The following is a 26,568-nucleotide window of genomic DNA, read 5'->3' as shown; positions in this document are numbered from 1 at the left end:
ATTTTGCAGCTTAAGGGTTAATAACATACTGACTCCTCAGTTAATACTAACTTTTTTTCATTCAAGGGTTAGAATTGTACACAGGACAACATTCATTGTTTTATCTTTAAAAATAAAAATTATCCTGTTACCGCACACGTAGATTGGATCGATCAAACAATAAAGGTCGTTTGCAACCGAGTGGGTAGATGCGTTTTCAAACGTTTCTGTTTTCAATGAAGTGAACAAAAAGAGTTAATGATCCCGGATTCTGTTTTCAATGAAGTGAACAAAAAGAGTTATGGATCCCGGATACAGAGCTAATTCAACAATTAAAACAACCGTCCGTGCAATTTGTTTACTTATACGGGCCGAAATGAAATATGGGCAGACAGAAATTTATTCAATATTCAGTCATAATTATACCCGTTACATAATATATTTGAACTTGACAATTATCAACACATTCTCAAAATGATTGTCGATGGCGGATATACGCTAAAAGGGTACATTCATTAGAAATAAACCTCGCTGTGTCAAATAGTTTCGCTGTTTTAGTATTTAGTCTCACAAAAGTTTTCCTAACAAGTGCAAAGTTGTGACAGGAGACTATGTATTTTAGTTCTAGTACGTTAGAAGTGCAATTACAAAGAAAAAATATGAAATTTGAATTGAGACTACTCATCGTGGGTTAAACAATAAAACATAAGACTTTTTGTTTTCAACGTCGCTATATATTTCTATTGACCTAAGTTATGTTTTCAGATTTTTTCAATTCAGTTGATTTGTGTATGTTCGGTCCTTTTATTTTTTTTATAAAAATACGGCTTAAGATTTTTCACATAAGTCATTAAACAAAGCACATTCTAGCAAAATATATTGATTTCTACTTTAGAAATATGTATTGTTTGACAGATTGTACTCATTGTGGCAACGTTAAATGTCGCAACGCCGCTAAATGTCGCAACCACCGTTAAATGTCGCAAGGTTGACGTTAAATGTCGCAACGACCGCTAAATGTTGCAAAATCGTCTGCCGCTAAATGTCGCACCTTTAACGTTAAATGTCGCAAAAATTTGCCCACCGTTATATGTCGCAACACCAACGCTAAATGTCGCAATTCCTATTTGACACTATAACTATCAATTCCTTGTGTATATTTACTTTTTTGAGGGAAGAAAAATTAGAAGGTTTATGTAATACAAATAATTATCCTAATGATAAGTGCTGTTACGTATAGCAACAAGAGGGCCTTGTTGGCCCTAGATCGCTCACCTGAGTTCCACACGTTGCTTGAACAGTCACGCAAGAAAAATATTTGTGAAAATATTTTGTAATAGGGCCAGTATTTTAGGACAGAAATATTCTGAGGTTTCTTCTAACTAAATACGATTTGGTAATAGTGTTGTATGTTTGTGGGGGTTGGGTATGGGTGGGGAACGAGGTGAATAACGACACGGAAATCTAAGACAAAAACACACAGCACCAAGACAATTAATAGAAAATATAAATATTTACATGTTTGAAGGGGTGGAGGCGGAGGGAGAGGGGGTTATGTGTGGATAGGCGGAAAAGTAGGATAATGAGGGGAATGAGACAAAAGCAAACAATTTTAAGAGACTAAAAGTAAAATATATCAAAATTCCCGCTTTACCTGAAAGAATGTACAGAGGGCCACATAGGATCTTTCTCCGCCATTGAAGCTTGATAGTCACCTTATGGCTTTAAATGTAAACCTCCAAACAAAGAAATAGAACCCATGGCTGATTAATAGAAAATCTTCGTTTTCTTCAGCTGGTACAAAACACAGTCTTCGTGTCGCGTAGTTGAACATCCTGTTGTGTAACAGGCCTAGATTGTTGCCCGAGCCGATTCCTTCACCTCAGACCCCACCTTTGTTGGCTTACTAGTGACTTATACTCATCAAAGTTGCACCCAACTATTTTGGAAATAATATCTTCTCAAATAGTAGACCCAAAACGCCCCAGAGGCGAGCATTTTATACTTATATTTCAAAATTCCCCAGGGGGAAGAACCCTTGACCCCTTAAAATGGGGAGAGTACCCCTCCAGTACCTTAAAATCAAGAAAAAAATGCACCAGAGGCAACCAGTTTATACCTGTTTTTCAAACTTTCCCGGGGAGAGACCCTGAGCCCTCGAAAATGATAGAGATAACCCCTCCCATACACCGAAATTTTGAACAAAAAATGCAGTTTTTCCATACCTGTCTTCCGTACCAGCATTCTATACCTGTATTTCAAACTTGTCAATGGGAAAAGACCCTAACCACCTAAAATAAGGGGGTGCCCCACTAGTACGTACCTAAAAAATATACAAAAATGCACCACAGGCCAAAATTTCATACCTGTATATAAAAAACTTTCCCACAGATACGGACAGAGGAACCCCGTACCTACCGCACGTCGCCGGTGACGCTTTAGTTTTAAACTTGTGCCCCCCCCCCCCCCCCACCCCCCACCCCATCCTCAATCAACAAGTCTGGCCCCCGGCTTGTTGTGGAACGAAATTCAGGTCGACTAAAGACATGCGATACAACGCGCGACAATACGGAGCGCGAGCGAGCTTAATGTCTCATCAGCTAAACAGGACTCCATAGAATTACATAGTTCAGATCTGAAGTAAATCTAGTACTGTGGCGAGTACCACGTTAGTGTTCAAACCTATAGATATTAAATATATAACGTATGTATGGTGCGGAACCACTGAAAAGCAAACGTGCAGATTAGAGTGAAAGGTCATTTCAGCCCTTCTCAAATCAAGCATGCATTACCCAGTCTTATCTCTAAGTTATAAAGACTGTTTAACTTACCTTATTTTGCTGTGCGACATTTAACGTTGGTGTTGCGACATATAACGGTGGGCAAATTTTTGCGACATTTAACGTTAAAGGTGCGACATTTAGCGGCAGACGATTTTGCGACATTTAGCGGTGGTTGCGACATTTAACGTCAACCTTGCGACATTTAACGGTGGTTGCGACATTTAGCGGCGTTGCGACATTTAACGTTGCCACACTCATTGTTATTATCAGGTTACGCTGTTTACGCCTGGCTTTGGATTCATCTTACGCCTGTTAATGAAAACGTGGCAATTAAAACGGCTTAGTCGTTGTTACTCCTTTGGTCCCGAATTAAACGAAATTTACCAAATGTTCAAATTAAAATGTTTAATAATACCTAAAATTAATTCAGTATCTAAACGTGGAGTCGGTATACCAGTGCACACCACAATACAATATACATATACATAACATATAAACCTCTACGGACAAAAGACACGCTGAAAATGGGAACATCGTTAAGAAATGCTCAGAAACCTTAAACAGTGAACAACCTCACACTTTAGGATCTAATAATCAGGAAACACATAAACAAAGCGGTAAACAAAAAATAAAACAAGTGGGCAGAAAGAACAAACTAGATTGGCACCGTCTTGCTTTGCTTTGCGTGTGCGTGCGTGCGTACGTGCATGTATATTTGTATGCGTGGACCTTTTAGTGCAAGAATCTGTGCTACAATTTTGCACCTCCTGTAAAAAGGATGAAACCTCGGTGCCAATACACCTTTTAAATTCTTAAGTTAACATTAGCTGTCTCAGCATATAATAAATTAAATTTTCTTTAAGGTACTCAAACTATAAAATAAGTGCTGTTTAACTCGGGCAAATTCAGCATGGGTCATTTGGTACTATTTGCCTCAGGAACACGCTCATAACGTTTCAAGATTACTTCTTTGACACCATAATTTGAGCTTTGAACTACAGACTGCACGGCCTTTGCAAGTGATAACACTTTGTCATAGAAGACTCCGATTTTCCCATTGTCTTATAGGATTTTTAGCTACTTTTTCAAAACGCATAACAGTGAGAGGAAATAAATAACGGTGACTACCGGAAATCGCTGTTAAAATTTCATATTCAATATGTATCGAACTCGAGTGAGAGCTAATTATACATAAAATATTTACAAAAATAAACGTAATAAAGGCAACTTTATGACAACTAATCATAACTTTACCAGCAATTACCTTATACGCTGGTACTGTATTACAGTTTATAATTATACATGTTCATTGGCTAAAGGTGCGTAGATTTGTTTCCCACTCTTAATTTATGTATACATTTAATTATTTTTGTTGTTGCTATAGCATTTGACCGCTTATATTTTGTCTATAATATTGAATGTTGCTTAAGAGCATTTTTTTCTTTCATTTTTATTGTTCCCTGAATTTAAGGTTTAAAACATTAAATTAATTCAGGATGATTTATTCCTTTTTGTAAGAAAAGATCGAATGTTACGATATAGGGTCTACTTTAGGCCTAATCGTTATTATCAGTTTTCAACGCTATATCCTTCATGTGTATTTGTATAATTAAGCTTATACATGGAATACCTTAACCGGCATTTCTGCGGTCTGATGGACCAGGTCGAATATGTGTATACTCGCCATCGCATCGCGTGATATAGTATCAAGATGGTATCTGTTAAACATTATACTTATGGTGTACCGAGACGGTCAAGTAGAGGTGATAGCTGTGATGACTACCAAACCAGGGGTCGTGAGTTGGAGTCCCCGCTTCTCCAACTAAAACTTACAAACGTTGGGATAAGAGTCCCGTGTATGGGTACGTTACACCTGGCATGCTGGAGAACTAGGGAAGCTTCTGGAACTGAATCGTCGTATGTATTTTGTAGTTATACTATCCTACCACTAGCATTATTAGGGTAACCGGTGACGACTATAAACAAACAAACATTAAGTAGAAATGAGGTTAGACTAGCTCCTAGACTATGATATATCTTTTTACGTTTTTATGATTGAATGTAGTGAACTGAGCTAGTCTATATCCTATGACCAATATGATAATTTCAACATCATTCCTCTGCGAAAATCTCTAAAATAGACTGGCTTTTGTCTCTATGAAATTGAATTCATCGACAAAAAAGGAAAATTGTAGAGAAATATATTATATATTATCAGTCTACTGTGGCTAGTCTAAAGTGTGGCTTATATGTCTTATTATAAAGACCCCTTGTAACAGTATTGTGGCGCGCACTGTTTGCTAGGCAACGTTATTTGAAGCCAAAAAATCTCGTTATAGTATGCTTTACTTAAGAATTTGTAACTGCTCATTTTTATCAAACCGTTTATTCATCAACAATTGTTCTATTTAGCATGCATAATGGAGAGAGAGAGAGAGAGAGGGAGAGACTCGCGCTGATTTATTCTATCATTCAATAAAGGAACATATTTAATATAGAACAATACTGATTTGCCCAATTTCGAAACGACAGGAAAATTAGGAAAACAAGTCCACTCGAGCCGAATACAGCATCCCAGATCAAGCTCCTATATAATAATCCTATTATATTCAAAAGTGCTTTGAATAGATCCTCGCTAAAAAAAAAAATTTAATGGCTGTGATTGGGCATTGTCTATTCTGACTCATGTTGGTTTTAGCAGTATATTGAAAAAATTGTTTCGAAAGTTTGGACTCACAAAGCAGTGGCTTCTATCATCTTGGTAGTTAGGGTCGGTAACAAGTAGTAGTAGGACAAAATCACCTACAAGTATGGCTTGTATGCCTCCAAATGGTGTGTCAGGGCATTTTAGAGTGCAAGCTTAGCTGATAGAGTCAAATGTTCTACTGCTGATCATTGAACAGTCATCAACAATCAAAACTTAATATTTTTTATTTTTTTGGACAACACCATAATACTTTTTGTGGTTCATAAACACATCAAGTATTTGTGAAGGTTCATATCTGCCATTTTAAGTCCCAGTGAATTAAAGATTTGTACAAGCATGTCTATATAATTGACATGCATTACCATTTAATTGCACAATTTTCAGATTCCAGTTGCTTTTTAAATAAAATTCTTTACCAAGTAGGATGTTCCAGTACCTACAGAACCCCAAATCAACCATTTATGGCCTTTAAAGGCGATCACAAATGCTTCTTTTCGTTTGTGGTCCATGTTTTGCGTATAATATCAACCACACGAGGTTTTGTTTACAAAACATTACTGTATCCTATTCTAGGCAGAAGAAAAAGGTGCAAAGAGGAGAACTTGTCGATATAACCAATCAAATAAGCCGATAAAGAACAAGAAATATCTTTAAAAAAGATATATATTTGGCGTTGGTGAGGATTTAATGTATTGAAAATGTTGGATTGTAGTATAGATTTAACACAAAAAAAAACACACTCTCATGCCTGTTTTTTACATACAAAATGACTTCTTCACAATATTATGACGAGTTACCAAAGAGTCCAAATATGCCTGTGTACTTTTAAATTGATACTGCATTTGACACTGTTCTGCAGGCATATCAGCAAATAGACTGGGCTTTTTTATTCATAGTCATGTCAAACATTTGAAATTATTAATTAAAAATGTGTGTTGTGTATATGTATACTTAAGCAGTGTTAGAGCGTATCAGCTGGAATATAAACGTAACATTTGACACTTCTTGTCCATATACAAATATTGCCATTCTGACAGCTGGAACCCTGTCAGGCAATAGACAGGGGTAACTATACCCCAAAACTTTTATGTGATGTATTCTTTTGATCAGTATGTTACAAAATCGGGAAAACCTACTATATTCAAAGAACTCATTCTGCTTTGGTTATATGGACAGGGCACATCACAGGACTAGTTTGCTCGAATGCCTGTTTGAAAGTACATGTACAACTATCTAACATTTAGACCACTTCCGAATAAAAACCACCATGTAAGACCAGCAAGGAGAACAGTGCACTGTTATTGTTGTGGAGAACAGTGCACTGTTCACTTATAGTAAACAACAATAACAGTGCACTGTTCACTTATAGTAAACAACAATAACAACAACAACAACAATACCTACAACAACATTACTTTTATTCACCCAGGTATTTGAAGATACAAGATGGAGAACAATGTAATTTTTGATATCAGTTATCATTGATCGTAGCGTTTCTTTGGTTTTGGCAAATATTACATGATGAACTGCATACAAAAGAATATCCGACCTCACACCGCTCTGCTTCGTACAGCTGAGTTTTTGACCCGGTGAACTCGGAAACGTATTCCTACAATACAAAGATAATTGTTTGGCTAATTTGCAAGTTAACAATAATGTGTGAAAGCATTTATAGTGCATGGATAGACCTAAACTATTTATCAAACCCTGTTCTATGCTGGCTGATTTCTGCCATTTCGTTCTATTGCAGCGACACAACGTCAAAAGTCGTTATGGCGCCCAGCCGAAGGTCACCGCAGCAAGCGTCGCCCCATCGTACGTCGTAATGGCGCACCGCGTAATGTTGCCCCGTTGAACATTCCGCCCCCACACCCCTCCCCCTCCCCCGACAAATGTCGCCCGCCGAAAATCGCCTGCAAATGTCGGCCCGCCTGATTTTAGGTCCACAAGTCCTGCTCGGATAAGATCTGATATGACCCTTGTCCAACTCCTTCATTCAAGTGTGACATTAACCTTTAAGATAGGATAGGAATCTGGTGTTTGCTCGCGACAATCCATCTAACTGAAGCAAGTATAAAGTGTTTTCCAATTGAATGCCTAAGTTATATTCTGTACAAATATTAGATGGGCGTTCGGGCGGACGGACGGACGGACACTCATACGCGCACACACACGTAAACATATTTCTCTTTATCGATCTTAATTATAGCGGCCATTGTTAATCCATATGGCATGCTTTTCCTGGTGTGAAAAGAAATTCCTAATGTGACATTACATTCCATTTAGAATATCGTGTAACATTAGCAATTGCATGTTACATTTAGACTCATTTAAAATGTAATGAACGTAAAATTACATTAATATGTAATGTTGCATTAAGAATTTCATTTCACATTAAGAATTTACGGAAGCTAGCTTTACTTTACTTACCCTTATATAGATGTGTCACCAGCGGTAGGTCTCCAAGGCAAAGTTGTAACAAGATATACAGGAGTTTCACACTGAATATCTGTGTTATTCCCTAAAAATAATTTAAACACAGACAAACAAGTTCCGTGCAATGATGTTTCTTATGAAGTTCTGGCTAGTAGGGTTGAGACGCCAGTGATGCTGGTATATTTTACATTGTATTCCATCCAGTATTGTTAACGTGAAAAAAATGTACAAGATAGACTAGTCCTAAATATAAGACCTGACATAACTCATATCACTTTATAAGTTCATTTTAACTGATATTTTACATTTTTTTTATTTTCCATATTATGTCAGGTCTTAACGTTGAACTGAAATAACGTATAGCACAAAAATCGCTTCAGATCTGAATTTTGATCTGAAGGTTTTTTAACGACTTTCTGGCAAAAATAAATGAAACTTTCACATTGAGTGTGAAGAATAATCATAAATGTGCTTTATGGCAGCAATTAAAAGTTATATTTTACCTTATTTATTATCAATTATCCGATTGATTAATTAATCCAGTATCCAGTCCGTTGAAAATTTTGAAATAGTGGCACGGTAATAACCGAGGGTGTTCCGGATGTAAACATGATTTGCATATCAGAATCATTTCTTGAACGAAAATTACCTTTTCTCTATCCCATACAGAGAAGCTATAAATGTCAATAATCTTTCAATTTTCAGAAGAGACATTTAAAATTTATAAGGATCAAATTAGAAAATATTCATTTATAATGAAAAATAAATCAAGATTACAATGAAAATATTTGGCGGGAAATATTTTTTCGTCTACCGCCAATTAAATTTAATTGGTACTTTCAATTTTGAAACAAGATGGTGGCATGTCAAATGTAAACATTCGATGTCAAAAAGATGAAGCGTCATCTCGTGGATAATAATAGATTGTAAATCCTTTTAACCTTGCAGAACTGAAGCAACGGTATTTTTGTTCCATCTAGGTACAAAGTTTACCGACTTTATAATGTTTTAGAAATTGAATTTATGCTACACTTCTTTCATACTAAGCGTTTAGACGTCGAAAAAGGCTTTGATAGTAAAAAAGTAAAATGTCAGAATATTGAATGTCAAATGACAACTTTTTCACGTCTAATTATTTGCATTACAAGATAGACAAATACGATAGACTTAGATACTTGGCGGAACAGCGATTCGCTTCCCTTTAAACACAATATTTTATGCCTATAAATAATATGCAACACCAATAAACGAAATAAAAACTATTGGCCCTCAGAAATTAAATTAGAAGGTTTTTATTTAGTATTAGCCTAGTAAACATGTGCTGAATATGTACAAATCAATACAGCGCAAACTCTGGATAAGGAGTCGTGTAATAATTTTGACTATTGACCGGTAAGTCATTCAATAAGTATTTCTTACATGAAATAAGAAAAGAAATAAAGTTTTTGATTAAACAGCCCAGAAAACGTGTTGAATATACATAAGAAGTTATGCAATAAGTATTCCGGCATATTTAATATCAGTATTGTATACACACCCTGAAACAAAATTGACTTTTTATACATGTATTACTCATCTTAATTCCTTTTCTTAAAAAAGAAATAAAAATAGATTATATGGAGTTGATTCAATATAATTTAAGAAACAAACATAACGAAATATGTGACTGTCAACTGAAGTGTTATTTAATCAAATACCGTCGATTTGTCAAATTTTGTTCTAAATTTGAATAAACGTCTTACGAAAAACGTGATTTTGTAAACGTATTTTTCCATGTTGGAATCGGAACAGCGCTGAGTTTCGCAGAAGATTTAAAAGTTTTCCATGTAGAAAAAACTAGCCCCCGCCCCCACCCCCCTTGCGACTATTTTAAGAAAGTAGAATAATTTGAAGGAATGTTCAATATAGACAATGTGAAAACGGACCAACAGAAAAATAGATTAATTCAACACACTAAGGTGACGTCATAATGTAATGTTCGATACGCCCTGGGAGTGCCCTCTATGTGCTTAGCGTTCTTTGCACGTAGAAGCATTTTTGCGCTCTCGCAGAAATATATTATAAGCTAGATACTACTTTAAAATGCTATGTAAAGTGTTTTCATTTTTGCCCATTATTTACATTCTCCAAATGTGTTATCTGATATAGATCTACATAATAAAAATTATGACACTAAATAGAGTTAAATTACAAAAAGACTCCATAATCTACCAAAGGGTTTCACACCCTATAAACAACTGTACTCCCCCTGTTCCTCTTGCGAGTGATCAAAGCAATAAACTGACAGCTAAAAGTTGAAAAGCAGCATTTTAAAGTGACTGATTTGCTTTGAAGCTATGTATATTTATATTTTTTGAAGCTGAACATGATTTGTTTCTGTATATAATGTGTTAGTCTGATAAAAGGTAGAATTATAGCAAAAACTCGATTGATCACTGATTTTGTCCATAAATTGTACATTGTCGGCGTCAGAAGTACATACTTTCTTGCTTGAAGGATGACCTACATGTCAATTCTACTGTTTCATGGCTAAAGAGACAATACTAGTTTGGTAAAATAAAACAAAATCATTGCTAAAATCTCCAATTTGTTTATAACTGTCAATGACAGAAGATTCGGTGTGATTACCTGACAGTATGCATGCTTGCTTTAGTACTGTACAAGTGCTTGCGACTTTCGGAAAAAAGGCTGTATGCCTGTTTGCGACTGACTTATGTATAAAATATCGCCGTTTCCTAAGCTTCTGTAGTATTTCTTCATAATTATAACCCGCAAACAAAGTTTGAAGGATGGTGGTATATAGGAGTCACCATGCGGTCTGTCTGTTCGGTCTGTTTGCATATGTGTTCTCATAAATTTGTTCGTGCAGTTACTTCAATACTATTACACCTACCTCTCTCAAAGTTTACACACAAATATTGGCAATATGTAGTTAATATCCGTCTCATTCATTCCCTTGTCTTTTTTAAGTGACACTTACAGGTGAAACAGCGTGCGTTTTTCGTGTTCGTGCCGTAACTTCTTTGTGCATTAAGGGATTCTGAAATAACTTGGACCAAATGTTCACCATCATGAGACGATGTGTCGCACACAAGACTATATTTTCTAGAATTTCAACACATTGAATTAATAAGCTTTGTAAATATGAACAGTAAATGGGGTGATTTGCAGAGAAACGGCGCCAGATCTAATCCACTAACCCTTTGTGGATCGTTTTCTTGACAACGTCGCACAGTAAACAACTCTATTTTAGTTTTGTCTTTGTATTTGCCATAAACACACGAAATTTAACACGAAACTTTTCTTATATTACTGAAAAAAATCTGCGAATGAAATAAGTCCCCATTTTACAAGAAGTGTCATTAGAGGAAATATATGGGTTTATTAGGTCACCTGAGCACGAAGTTGAACTTTTGTGATCTCTCTTCGTCGTCAGTTGTCAACAATTTGACTGTTAACCGTAGAGGTCACACTTTTGATCCAAATTTAATGACACTCGGTCAGAATGTTACCCTCAATAGAATCTTGTACGAGTTCGATGTTGAATCATATGGGCCACCTAGTTCACCAGGTCAAATAAAAGGAAAAGGTTGTTAACAGTCTAGAGATCACAATTTGGCCCAATCTTAATGACACTTGGTATATCACCCTAAATAAAATCTTGGACGAGTTCGATTTTGGTCATTTGATTATCATTTCTCATACATTTATACTTACCAAATAACACACAGCTTTCGATTTTTTTTAATATCGGAATTTGCCGATTATATTCAAACAAAGACGAGGCAGAACTGAACTCACGCCATGTTTAAAACAACGAAAGTAGATTGAGCCAGGCTTAGCAATGAAAACAACTAAATCTGCAATGACAGATTCCCGGCGTGTGCAATCGTTATCACTATCTAAAACATGAGAAATAACGGTTAAATCTTGATAGGTAGTAAACACGACGGCTGTACTACTTTTATACGGTATTTGTAACGATAACTTGTCTAATGGTGTCGGCCCGGTACAATTTCTCCTTCTTTGCTGTATAGTAAAACAAGCACTTTTGGACATGGATTGTGAATTTCACAACAAAATTGCAGCATTGACAGCTCTGTATTTCTGAAGAGTAATACTATCCCAGTCAATATATCACAGAAAAACACCACCATCAACGATGAACTTTTTTGCTGCACATCAAAGTATCTAGTCCATGTTTAAATTTCCCACTGACATCTGTCATGGCCACCAGTCTGGTGTAGTTTTTTAATCCTTTCCGCACAGAAATGTAAATCCTGAAAAACACACATAAAACAACTTTTAAAGACATCAGAAATGACAAAAAATGTACACAGTATCAATAAATACATTTGGAATATAACATGTCAAAGTAGGGATAGCGTTAAATTGGGAACTTCAAAATTTCAAAGAACTACTTTCTAGATACAACGACCCGGAAGTACTTCTATACCGGGGTGACACCTAAATCTTATCAAATTTTTAATTTAGCCAAATTTTTCCTATAAAATCTTGTAACTTAGGTTTTTGCGAGAAAAGTTAAACAAGACATTGTCATCGCAAAGAAAATTTGTCCCGCAGAAACATTCAAAATAGACCTACTTTGCGGAGAAATTGGCTCGGAAACCGGAATTTTGAAGAAAAAAGGCACATTACAAAATTTGCCTTCCTTCTGAAATTCAATCAGATTTTCATGAAATCAACTGTGATATCACTAGTTAATGCTTATAGTATGTTTTATGTAACTTTAAGCTTATTTATTTTGAAAAATGATGTATCAAAATGAGTATTTACTTTAAAAATATGCATTTTTTAGTAAAAAATGCATAATTTACCCACTACAATTGCAGAAAAATGAAACTTTTAATGATTGAAAGACCAAAACCCACAAGCAAAGACCAATATGTGATTATATTTATGACAATTACTGGAAGTAAAACAGATCAATACAACACAGCCTATCTTAAAATGAATTATTTCTTCGCTAAGCCGAACAATGCCTGAAACGCCAAATGCAAAGCCGATCCGCGCCATCTTGGAAGCAGGCAAGTGCGAAGGCCCAGAACTCCAACTGGAGCCAGACACAGCTCAGGTACCCCTGAAACTGTCAAGCAGTTACTGACATTTTAGCACAGTCTGATACAAAGACATTAGACCAGAGGGCAATGCACCGGTGGAACATGTAAATCGCTACCGAAAAATTCTGCGGTGTTACACTGGAATCACAGCTTCTGCCCGCTCAACTTAATAGGTTGTCTGGTTTATGGTAGCTGCTGACTGGTTGTACGATTCTAAATTTCCTTCTGACATATGGAATTCATCGCCTGCAAATGACCAAAGAAAGATTGTGAACCGTGTCGGCCTTTCTTGAGAAACAGCTGAGTGTGTGTGTATAGTTCTAAGTGTGATCAGGAACACCTATAAAAAAAGTGACATAATATTCACAGATTGGTACCATCTATCATTTCTTTATCATTCTGATATCAACTGGTTCAGGAACTTTACAGGAAGTCTGTCATTAAAACACTGCAACTGAATAATTTTCTACATATATGTTAGCTGAAACAGTGAAAAGAATATTAAAATAACTATTACCAACAACCTCTTTCAGCACAGACAACAAAGTATCTGAAATGCACATTTAAAAGATTGAAACACATAAATGCTATGAAAAAACAACATACAGAAAAACATGAATAAAAGTCCCACAGGAAAAGTCCTATCTAAAGAATGAAGTAGAATGAATCGAGCAAAACTGAAATACAATACCGTCAAGTGTGTTCCAGTCGTACCAGGACAAATACATATAAGGAAACTGCAAGAGGCCGACCCAGAAATCAGCCCCGTTTAAATATTTTCTTATTAACACAGACCTGCATTGTAAACCTGAAAAGCAAATCAGAATAGAACATCCCATTCAAGGCAGAATGTATCTGACGACGGCCTGATGCGGGCTGAAGCTGAAAGCTCGGAATATGTTCTAAACTGAAAAAACAAATGAATAAATAAAATAATACACAAACAACAACAACTATTTTATCACACTGAAGCAACCTCCATGTAATTCCCTGTGTAATACAACCAGTGTCCTGTCAGTGTAAAGGAAACTTGTTATACATTAATAATGCCGACAAATGCACTCGGCACACCGATAGCAAGTCTTTCAATGCCAAAATGCCGTAGCACATTGGATTTGACTGAATGAGAAAAATAATTATTTCGTGTAATATTAGTCTATGCTCTCATACGCAAGGGAACGAATATTCACGCAATTTCTTTATATCATATATGAGACGCCTGCTGACTGGCTTTAACATCAGTGTAATAACACCGTGACCGTGTCGAGATCCAGGCCCGACAAGCAATCAGTCTCTCCCGACTCCTGTTACGAAACCGACTATAGCCTCATTTATAAACCCATCCGGTCCAAAATGTACAGCTTCCACACATACGACACTGTTCATCCATGGTCTACTGCGGCACTATGTAACATGTTCACATATATATACTTATAAATTCTTCGGAAAAGAGACGCTATGCCAAAAGAATTTTTTTTAAAAAATTTAAGAAATTTAAATTTATATTTTTTCTTAAAATTAAAGTTGAAAACTATGTGTCCTTCTTTTTATATAGCCTTTTTAAAGCTTCCTGCTTGTTCAGTGTCTTTGCACTATAGTAGAAGACTGACAAATCAAGAGGAGACAACTATTACACAAATTTCCAAAGAAAATTCAACTACTGAATTTTTAAAATTTGAATAAAATTAAAATTTCACAAACCTTGGAAATATCCTTTTAGCCACTGATTTGTATTGTTATCAGCTACTAGTGTGTGAAGTTTCATGACTGTAAACCCTAAGGTTGCTAGAGATATTCCACTTTCTGAATTCCATATAGGTGTCGGCCCGGTACAATTTCTCCTTCTTTGCTGTATAGTAAAACAAGCACTTTGGACATGGATTGTGAATTTCACAACAAAATTGCAGCATTGACAGCTCTGTATTTCTGAAGAGTAATACAATCCCAGTCAATATATCACAGAAAAACACCACCATCAACGATGAACTTTTTTGCTGCACATCAAAGTATCTAGTCCATGTTTAAATTTCCCACTGACATCTGTCATGGCCACCAGTCTGGTGTAGTTTTTTAATCCTTCCGCACAGAAATGTAATCCTGAAAAACACACATAAAACAACTGTTAAAGACATCAGAAATGACAAAAAATGTACACAGTATCAATAAATACATTTGGAATATAACATGTCAAAGTAGGGATAGCGTTAAATTGGGAACTTCAAAATTTCAAAGAACTACTTTCTAGGATACAACGACCCGGAAGTACTTCTATACCGGGGTGACACCTAATGACATGTTTATGTTATTATAGAGAAAAGAGGGGTGGGGGTCGGATATAGATATACTTTATGCATCGAGGCGTGTCTGCACATTTAATTCATAACAATACTGCGGTAAACGCCGAGGATAGCGGATAAGTCACGCCTCACATATTGACGTTGAATTATAGTGAATTATCCCAAAGAACTATTTTATAGCTCTTTGATTATCCGTACTAATTTTGAATCTTGTTGACTGATTTACTATGAGGTTATCCCTGAATTACTAATAAAGACTAAACCGACTTTTCCGATAATGTTTTCGTTATCGTTTTCTATTTTTATACGTCCATTCGCAACATACTTGCGGCTGCAAAAGTTTTAAAAAACCAGAGGATCATTTTGTTGGCAGACGGATAGACAGACGGGGTCAACATTTAGTCCCCTCCTATTTTGAAATCGTCAGGTAGCATTTCTTTGCTTTGTTTTCATAGGGGATCGGCGGTTAATTTCTTGCTTGACATAGTATGGACCCTGTGTATATTTTTTTCAATTTTTAATTCTGTATTTTATGATGGTATGTGTGTAAACCCAACACGGAATACTTGCATGTAAACGATGCTGAAGCATTCAATTCATTATATAATTAAGTAGGATAGCGAGTCACAGACCCTCCACCCCCATCCCCAATGGATTAGTACAATCATAGCGCGAGGAATTCGACATTTAATGACAATATATACATGACGACTTATCAATAGAGACAATTTTGTATTCATTTTTATTTCATATAGGCCTTTAAAGTACATAAATCGCCTTCTGTAGTCGCAAAATGGAATACAGTGTCACTCGCAAATCGCGTTCAGATCAAATATCAAAATTGGCAAAGCAAGTTGGCATACAGTGAATGTTTTTTCACCGAGTAGATAAAAATCATTTTCAATCAAAAACGCAACAGATATGAAACATCTTATTTACATATATTTATGCAGTATGCATACTTATTTCAGAAAACATCATGGATTAATGAACTACAAATCAATTTGACGTGTTATTCATCAGTTTCGTGACTTGGTCGAGTGAATTTTCATGCGATGAGTGTGATCAGTCAACATTTTGGCAGCATTTTGTAAACATTACCTGTCAGGTTCATCTGTTATATCACCATATACACATATTTATGTTAGACTTATCGTTAAACTTAAAACACATTCAATGTAAAGCAAAATAATTAATTTCGAGACAATTTCTTACCTTCCGCGTGTCTGCTTATTGTTTTGATCAGTCGCAAGAGGAGGAATACAGTCGTTTATAGGGTGTGAGTTTAGGCCTACTAAATAGCTGGCTGTATTAATCACTGAACTTGAAACACTAATCTAAATCAATTCTCTTTCAACCACGTCGAAAACCAAATCTTGACTAAGAGAAGGTGTCTATTGAAAGTAGACCTACAGTTGTTTGAAGAACATGAATGTTAACACATAGGGTGCTCCGCCCTAAGGGTACACAAGTTTGAATTCTATCCACCAGAACATGCTTTTTAATCACATTTCATATATATTTTCATCCTGTCTCCAATAAAGGAAATGTTAACGTGCTGGCACATCAAACATTACTGTATGTATCTTTAAAAAAGAAAGAATTTTTGTAGACGATAACAATTTTAAATGTGTTATACATTTCACCATGCCGTCTTTTTTAGGTTACATAAAGTCGCATATCTTTAGCGATATTCCGCTTCTAAAATGACAGCTAGTGAGCTGTACTCCCTGACTTTCCTTTATAGATCAACTCTTATCAGTAATTCCGTTTCTGTCTGTCACGATTATTACAAACTTTTGTGAAACAGACATGTGTTAAGTCATGTTGTGCTGAAACTTGCCCTCAAACTTCAACCTGAACAGGAGTATATTACAGCACAGTTACATATTTGGAAAGTAAGTCACACTTTTAACTTGTCAGGACAGTTATCTGTCTTGGACATTCCAAACTTAGGTTAATTTGACTATCCCACTGTGTCTCTGATGTTCATATAGCCAAGTGATCAGAAAATAGTGAATATAATCTGTTGTAAGACCGCTCGCATGCGCCCATGATTCAAAATGCAAATTACTGAATATCACAAAAGTAAGAAAGTCATGCAGTTGCTAATAAATTTTAAAAAAACGATTTATTTTATGTTATATTTTGTACATTTAAATATCTTTCATATTGTAAACACAGACACATTCGGACTTTATATTTAAGTATTGCAATCTTAATTTACTCAGCAAAAATCAAAAACAACAACAACTGTTTTGCAAGGCGAGAAACATACATTTGGTTAGCATAAGTAATTGGGAGTTACACACAATGTACGCTACTGAGAACATACAACATATTTCATAATTATTAAATTAACATTCTGCCAACAGAAAATTCAACATGTCACGGCATCATGCAATATAATGCAATGTAATTTTTGCTCACTTTCGAAATATTATTCGATACCGTAATTTTATCTATTACGAAGAATGCCACAATAGCACCAGGCACAGTAAAGTTCAAACATTTACAACAAATTCGTTTGTATATTTCTCAGACGGAGTCGACCAAGAAAACCCCATCCCCAAATAATATATATATTTTTTTAATTAATTCATTGGTCATTTGCCACCTGTCAAAATTTGTCATTAGTTTCCACGATCTGTCAAAATTAGTTTTATCTCTCGATTCTTCATATGCATTGATTTTGAATGTATCTTGGTAGCACATTGTAGTGTGTAACACAACAATAAATTACATTACAAAAGATGAGCTAGAATTTTTTTTTAGTTTTTAGCTTATTGAAGTTCTATAATAATTCTATTGTTTAGTTAATAATTTTATGTCTGTAATAAGGGCACAAAAACTCATTTGTTAATGCATAAAATGATTCCTTTCTGATGGGTTAAGAAAAGTATTAGTGCGACTCTGTACGTTATTTTTTGTAAACAACTGAATATAGTTTTATTATTTGTCATTCACCGGACATTCAGAAGTTGGCACATCTTAAATGCGTCTTGATCCGTGTCTAGATCAAAACAATTTATGGGAAGTCACACATTATAATTCATGACCCCTAAGTCACATATCACAAGTCATAACTCAACAATCACAAGTCCGGAGGCATAAGTCAAAAGGGCCTTCCAGGGCTTCCATATTCCAGGGATTCGTTAATCTATTTAAAATATATCAACATAATGCATACAGTACAGAACTAAATTGCGCCTGCCATTAGACGAGCGTGTACAAGCAAAATTCACTAAGAAACGCATTAAATAATCTTTGCTCTGAAACAAATATAAATATTTAGATATCATTGAAAATACATGTCTTTGAAATCTGCAGAAATGCATGACAAATTCTAAATTTCAGTTTGAATGAAAATGAATAAGAGCTGACAGCTATATTTTTCACGCTGCCAATACGTATTTCATCTAACTAGAAAGGGAATGAGTACAGCTTTATCAGATAACGAGTTGTATTTAAAGACAACAAAAACCATGATTTTGGCAGAGACACCAATGATGGACAGCAAATGTAAGTTTAATGATATTTTGTATTTAGAATTTTAAAATCAAATCCGAATATTTATACTAGTATATGTCTTGAAAGAAGTATTAAAGTTTGGTTTCTACTTTGACAGATGTGTTGCTGATCTTGGTGATTTCAAGCTGCCAGCTGCCACGGACAGGTAAACGAATTGACAGATTTCATTACATTTCCCAGCTGTAAAAATATTATTGTAATGACTTATAAACGCACACGGGACATAGATTTCTCGTTAAAGGCGTCATAAAATGATGTAACGTTCAACGAATAAAAGGAAATTACTTCCAATTCCACGTATGAAATATTTGCTGGTGTTTCTATTATTCATTTTTGACAGTGGACATACCGCTTAAAAATAGGTGAAAAAAATATACATTTTAATTCCTGTAGAATTAAGTAGTAATACATTTCTGTAATTTACACCCATTCTTATTTAGCACAATAACTGGGTATGTGGCAAGAAAAAATATACCATACTGTCATGGTAGTTTTAAATTCATGTTACTGCGCGCTTCATTTTTCATTCAACATCTGCGATTGACTTACCCTCAGGACTTTCAACAAGGAATTTACCAACGAATAATGAGTTTTAAACACAGCTGCTATGACTTTTGGAAGCGAGCTGATGCAAACAGCAAGATTTGTAAATAAGTCTATGTATGAGTTAGTAAGTCGTACGTAGGACGTACAACAAATATCTCTGCTGTCACCAGGACGCACTTCCATAATGACGAACGGTTTTATAAGTATGCTCTTCATAACTTGCATGTGCAATATTGTTTCAGATTCCCTGGAATGTTATAGCTGTGTAGATGCAGGCGATATAAATGACTGTGGAAACACTACACTGTGCCAGCTGGGTCAGGTAAATTCTGTCCTAACTCCAACACAATGAAAAGAAAATATTTTACAATTTATTGACATTTGTTACATGAAACACTTCCAAAGAGTTTTCAGTGTTTTCTTAAAAGATAAAAGTCACCACATGCCCATATTTAAAACTAAACAAAATGACAGTTTCGTATGACATTTGAGCTATTTATCCATGTTAAAGGCACTGGCCTCCAGATCATTCGACAACAGAAAAACATTAACGTCTGCAGATGCCCGCGGCATTGTTTGTGACCGAAGGCCGAAGGGCTTCTGAGACGTTAATACACAAAACAAACGTGTATTGTCGCTATTCTTGCATAAAAAAACATTACAAGACGACTAAATGTTTTGTTTTCATATATGATGACTTTACGATTTCGGTACATTTTTAAATTACCATTCTGTTGTTCTTTGAAACGGTAAACATGTTTTAAATATCCATAACCAGGGCCCAGAAATCAACACCATTACTAAAAGCACATACTGAAGATTTTTTTTTAACAAATTTTTTTATCTCTCGTTATTACAAACATGAAATTACCAAAAATCGTTCATATAACTTCAGTATTTGGTAAACAGGAGCACAATTTCAAGAATAATAACTTTACATTCGAGTTATTTTGAGTACGGACATATTTGGAGTGTGGATGAGTACGAACGTAGTGTAAAGTTTTCAAGCTGTTTTTTTTTTTTTTTTTTTTTTTTTTTTTTTAAAGTAGTTAAGAAACAAAAACTCATATTCTAATGTTCATACTTATGACTAAACTTCAATTTGAAAGAAAGGCCATTTTTTAGCAAAAATCTGGAGGCCAGTGTCTTTATTAGTGGTCTTTTTTAGCTGTTAGCAGTCGGTATGCTATACATGTTGTAGTTTGCAAAAATAACTTTGTATATTCTGATAGTCAACAGTCAAAACTACATGACACGAGAACTATAGACTGGTCGATAGCACAGACTATAGACCGGGTATTCATATAAGGAATCTTGCAATAATTCTTGATAAGAAACCACTAATAGTATCTTAAAAATTTCTCGTCGATGCCTCTTATATTTCAGGCATGTTATTTAGAGCTTAGATATACCGGACAGACTCCAAAATACTCGCTTGGATGCAGGGATAACCAGGTATTAATGAAATGATTAAAAATAAAGTGTACACTAGGTTACAACACACTAAATAGCTGTTCTTCTTTATTCTATATAAAATTGATATATTTCCAATGGCCGAAGCACACTCCAGGGCCCATTTTAAATGCCTGTAACTTACATTTTCTTAAAGAACAAAGGTCAGTGCTGAATAAAAATCAAAGAAAATTGGAGGGTCATGTTTGATGCAAGAAAAATATTTTTAGTCAAAACACGCAAATTGCAAAATCAACTAAAGTGTAGTGGTGGTGTATGATCTAGGTATCCTTGACAAATTCTGTTCATTTTGAAACTGCTACCTATATGTCATGTATAGGTTTGTCATGTGATTTCAGCAAAAAAATAAGGTACAGAGCAAGATAACTGAGGACTGTTTGAATCCGACATTATGCGACTACCATTCTTTTCGTGCCATATTCCAATTTAGTGTCTGTGTGCCATTTCTCAGTGTAAATCGTTCTTCTTATACTTGATTACTCGGCGATGGCTGTGGTTAGCGTTTGTGTTATAGGCCAGTTCTTTCCCAATATTTGAATCTATTCTTGCCTTAAAGAGGAATCATTCATTAGTCTAAAAATGAACTATATTGAAATATATTTTTACAAGTTTCACATTTCTACTGTATGTTTCATTTAGTCACTGGGTTTAAGTTTATCTTAAAATCAATTATCAATTAATGATATTCGTAGATGATTCTTATTTAAGACGCTCTTACTGTAAATATCGTTTGTTCTCTGTAGCACTGTGGTACTCCGGATGCGGGAAATGCTGGTCTGGTAGGGCGGGATTTGTACACACGACAGACACAAGACTGTTATGAATGTTGTAATTCCGAATACTGTAACAAGCATCTTTGTGAACATCCGAAACGTAAGAAATTGTATACTGTAGGTCGAGTTTCACTTTTTGATGTGCCAGTAGAATTAAACATCATAGTACATTATAGCTGACCCGCTGGTCTAGTGGTAACACGATTGACCGTCAATCAAGATATCCGGTGTTCGAATCCCGGTCCCGGCTTTGGAAATTACTGACGTACTCTTGAGTGTCTCTCATCTAGATAAGAAACCAGTACCTGTTCTTCCCAGGAAAGACGACTTCGCTTGTATCGGTGAAAGCGCTGGGCTAAGTTAGCCACACAGTCATGTATCATATAGGTTTTTCTCTCTCTGTTCTGGGGGTTTTGTCTCTCTGGTCAAATCGCTCTCTGTCTGTACTCGAAGAGGATGAATATGGCGCCCTGAGTGGCTGCCTTTATATAGCGCCTTTGAACGTGTTTATCATGAAAAAGGCGCTTTATAAATCTGGCAATATGATATAATCTATAAACCTTTAACCACCTTTAAATGGGGACTTCCTTTGCGTAAATATGGCGTAGAAGTTATCGTTAATGTATTTACTATTTTGTTCCACAAGTTTTTCGAACAAACTTAAAATCATCAGTATCATTAAATCTTAGCGATTTCTGAACTCAATTTACACAACTAATTAACTCACTTCACATGTTCTTTATTAAAAGCATATCCTCATTTCAATTTTTTATTTATCAGTTTCAGCATCTGCGTGTATAGACGATGCGAAAGCTGATTGTCCTTGGCTAAACACTGTATTTAACATTTGCAAAGATATTCACCATGCAAAAACAGAATGTCCTAAGTTCTGTGGCTTGTGCACACTAGGTAAGGCAAAGCAAAGCTTAATTATTAAAATCTGTAAATCTGGAAACAATGAATGCAACCAAGAAGAATAATAGTAATTAAACAGTATTATTTTATGCTAACTAATGAAATACTGTATTCTATCAGTTAAATATTTTCATATTTCATCACTCACAGTGTGAAAATATGAAATCTATATTTTCACACTGTGAGAAATATAGCTCCACCCCCTCATTACAGTGTGTATGAATTTTAAATTATTTGCTTAAAACAGGATGAAAATTGTAGTCGCACTTTTTCTTTATAGTTTATTTCTCGATTCAAATAATTTTACCTAAAGAGAATTTCATAACGTTATGCAGCAAAAAATAAAATAAAATGGAACTTTACGTTGTATGCGTCTTTATAACGTCACAGTACGTCTGACGTCATGTCTGTTTACGCGCGTCAGTTTCCCGCGCTGAGATTAAAAATAGTAGCAAAATGCAAATCTCAACGTAATTGAGCATAAAATAAAAAGAAAATTTGTTTGTTTTCGTGAATATGGAATATATCTCACCTCGAAGTGAGAAAATTTTCACATTTTCACTCGCGCTACGCGCTCCTGAAAATATTTGAAATTTTCTCACTTCTCAGTGAGATATATTCCATATTCACTCAAAACAAACAAATATCCTCTATTTAATCAGGCATTAAAGTACCGAAATATGCGCATATTCACTTTATGTAACTGAAGTAGACCAGGACTCGCCTAAATTGAATGGAATCAGTACATAAGGTACACATGTAGTCTTAATATTTAAAAGTCCATGAACATGCATAACGCAAGAAAAAATAATCGGACATGAAATTTTCAATTATATGCGCATATCCATTTCATGATGATGAGTATACTGAGTTCAGTTTGAATCGGACGGGAACTGTAGGAAGAGATAAGTACGTAAGGTTAAAATGAATTAAGTTGTAATATTTCAAATGAGGAAATTGGGCCATAACTAAAAAAACATCGGACACGAAATATCCGACATTATTACATACTCGTTTCTATTCCCCGTTAAGTTACACTGGTACCGGAAACGTCAATATTTTTCCATACACTGACGCCTGAATTTCATATCGGGTGCGTGACGTAATTCAGTTTGTGTTGTTGCACTATTTTTTCTATTTAGTTCAGTATTGTTAGTCCTATTCAGGCTATTGAACAAATTTATGATATTTACATTATATTTATACGTGTAGATGCGTATGTAATAAAAAGGTTATTATCTTTGCATCGTTCTTCAGCGGAAGAATATTGCGCTCCTAAAGTCGCGCAATATTTTCGCTGAAGAACTCGTGCATATTTCCCGATACAAAGCTAATAACCTATAAATATACGCATGTCCACTTCATGTTAATGATATGCTCCAAGTTTCATTTGGATTAGATATAAACTGTAGAAGGAGCTGTGTACACAAGAAAGTGTGACTGAGACGGACAGTTCAAACACTATATAAACCTCTCGGATCTTCGGCAACGGGGCATATAAAAGAAATGTACTTCCGTGTAGGCTTGTAGTGCATATTTTGTTTGTTTCATGTTTTCTTTTTTTCCTTGAGGGTGAGTGAATTTCTCTTTCGGTGGACAGGTGGTTGTTTGGAGACATTGTTTAATTAAAGTTGTGTTCGCCGGCCTCATTTTCATGTTTCCGAAATGGGAGATTGTGTATATATCGTAACATTTCCGGTTTTTAAAGTTGATGGAAACTGGGCAGAGTGGTCGCCATGGTCTCAGTGTGACGTCACTTGTGAAAATGGTACCCAGTCTAGAAGACGGACATGTACAAATCCGGCACCAGCTGATGGTGGTCTAGATTGTGTCGGACAAAGTGTTGAAAGTAAAACATGTGTGAAACAATTATGTCCGGGTAAGACGTTTTCTTATAATTAATATGTGTGAGATTCGGAATTGGACACGTTGCAACCTTTTTTTCTATTACTTTATTATCAAATGGCGAAAGTTCCTGTTTAAAAGAAAACGACTTGACCTACAGAACTCGCCATATCCGATATATTCCGTCTTAGTAACGTAGGCAAGACTGCTTGCTTTACATAACCAAACTACTTAACAAATAAAATATCTATGAAGATCCTTTAATAAGCATAGAACTCAACCAGATCAAATAATAGCATTTTTGGTTTGACAGAGTCTGTTTACTGGTGTTAATGAAAAACTCCACATAGAACCAGCTTAAGCGGAACTATATTATAGTAAAATTGAATGCACTTTATGATCCAAAGGACCAGAAAATATTACAGTACTGGATCAAAGTACGGGGAGACTTTTTACAGCCGCATCATGGCACTTAAATAGTGTCGTTGTAATAGCTAATAAAATCTTTTGGAAGCATACAATGCAACCAGATCAAATATTAGCACACTCTGTTTAATCTCTATTTAATTATTGTTTTCAGGAAACTACAGTGTAATTTAAGTTATCATAATGCATACACATTGTATGTGTAATATTTTCTTTCAGTCCACGGAGGATGGAGCAAATGGTCAAATTGGGAAACATGTTCTGTTACGTGCGACATCGGGATCCAAAGAAGACATCGAAATTGTTCAAATCCGTTTCCTGGACGTTTTGGGGACCATTGCTTCGGGGAAGCGATGGATGACAAATTGTGCATGCCTGGTTCTTGTGCGAGTACGTTTACCCTGCTTTTTTCAGTCATTTCAAAATATTTAATCAGTACCGGTATTTTGACGACGTACAGATGTATGTTTTTTATATCCTAGAAAAAAAAACGTTAGTCTAAATTTTAAATGTAGCAAAATCTGGGTCAGAGATAACGGTAGAAGATAAAACGGCCCTTACGGCAATATTGTCAAAACCACTTCACAAAATGAAGTTTCAGGAATATTTCTTTTAAATTTCAAAAACAACAATGTACTGCCCTTCCTGCAAGAAATTTATGCTGTTTTACATCTAATGTGCTGAAATACTTTCGCTAATAATAATATTGGCTGTTTTTGCATTGATAACCGAGCTGAATATATTAAATATATCGTAGACTTATGCTTAATGCTAACATTTGCATATAATAAATGTTTCACTAGAAAGGCACACGTCTGTATTTCAGACGGTGGATGGTCGAGCTGGGCAACTTGGAGTGTCTGCAGTGTGACGTGCGATGTCGGTTTCAAGTCTCGCTCGAGGACATGCACCAACCCCCGTCCATCTTCTCAGGGCAAAGCCTGTGAAGGCAATTCATTGGATGTCACACCTTGTAAGGAAGATATCTGTCGTAAGTGGTATTGACACAAGTATAAAATTTTCTAGTGTATTTGTGTTGTATTAGTGCGTTTAAGTGTTCGTATTTCTAATTCGACCAAAAAAATTCTCGAGTTCAATTATTTACCTAAGAAATAATTTCAGATACTTAGTAATCTTATCAATTTAAATGATACACGAGTTTGTATAAATGAATCATTTTCTGCACTTCAATACTTTAATGTGGTAAATTCACAAAAGTTCTCCATTTAAGAATATGTAAAGTACATAAACGGTCTAAAATACAATAAATGGCTTTCTTTTAATGTATGAAATAAAATTAATTGCCTGCGGCTCTATTTTTGTGTTCCAGAAATCCCGATGGTTGCGTTCCAATGTAAGGATTTAAAAGATTTCACTTTTTCTTCCAACGAGAGGTTTGTTTTCACGACTACCATGATGAATGAAGGCAATGGTTACGACAGTACTACCGGGGTATTCACTGCACCTGTCGCAGGCTTATATTCCTTCTCTATACAACTTTGTACACGTGACGGCGGCAGTTACTACATCTACTACACGTTCGTTGCTGAAAATAAGGAAATCAAAAGAGGATATTTTAGAAACGATGAGAGTTACAGGACAAACAGTGCTGAGGCTGTTACATATGTTAACAAAGGAGGTAGCGTTTTTATAAAATCTACCAATGGTCGCGACGGGACTTTATTTCAAGACTCTTATTGCTGGAATACCTTCTCAGGATTTCTGATTCACTCATAATCTTGTTATCCTACTCATTCTTACATAAAACATAACACA

The 26,568-nt window shown here is 35.3% G+C and overlaps 1 protein-coding gene across 1 annotated transcript; it reads left to right on the top strand.

The window, feature by feature from the left end:
* The first annotated feature begins 18,701 nt into the window (after positions 1 to 18,701).
* On the top strand, positions 18,702 to 26,548 carry LOC123544381 (SCO-spondin-like). Its single transcript, XM_053548465.1, has 10 exons — positions 18,702 to 18,805; positions 18,912 to 18,959; positions 19,603 to 19,682; positions 20,747 to 20,815; positions 21,577 to 21,706; positions 22,393 to 22,515; positions 24,230 to 24,400; positions 25,012 to 25,182; positions 25,619 to 25,783; positions 26,123 to 26,548. Exons 1-10 carry the CDS (start codon positions 18,718 to 18,720, stop codon positions 26,527 to 26,529), a joined length of 1,452 nt encoding a protein of 483 aa, XP_053404440.1. The 5' UTR covers positions 18,702 to 18,717; the 3' UTR covers positions 26,530 to 26,548.
* Positions 26,549 to 26,568: the final 20 nt, after the last annotated feature.

Source organism: Mercenaria mercenaria, chromosome 7 (genome assembly GCF_021730395.1).
Source record: "Mercenaria mercenaria strain notata chromosome 7, MADL_Memer_1, whole genome shotgun sequence".
NCBI classification, from domain to species: Eukaryota; Metazoa; Mollusca; class Bivalvia; order Venerida; family Veneridae; genus Mercenaria; species Mercenaria mercenaria.
The sequence above is the reverse complement of the archived record's forward strand: the minus strand, read 5'-3'. Positions and strand labels throughout refer to the sequence as shown.

Bases quoted from the DNA above. Each gene is read 5' to 3' on its own strand.
- LOC123544381 (XM_053548465.1), top strand. From the start codon at position 18,718: ATGAGTACAGCTTTATCAGATAACGAGTTGTATTTAAAGACAACAAAA. The intron at 19,683-20,746 runs GTAAATTCTGTC...CTTATATTTCAG, and splicing joins CACTGTGCCAGCTGGGTCAG to GCATGTTATTTAGAGCTTAG. The intron at 25,784-26,122 runs GTAAGTGGTATT...TTTGTGTTCCAG, and splicing joins TTGTAAGGAAGATATCTGTC to AAATCCCGATGGTTGCGTTC.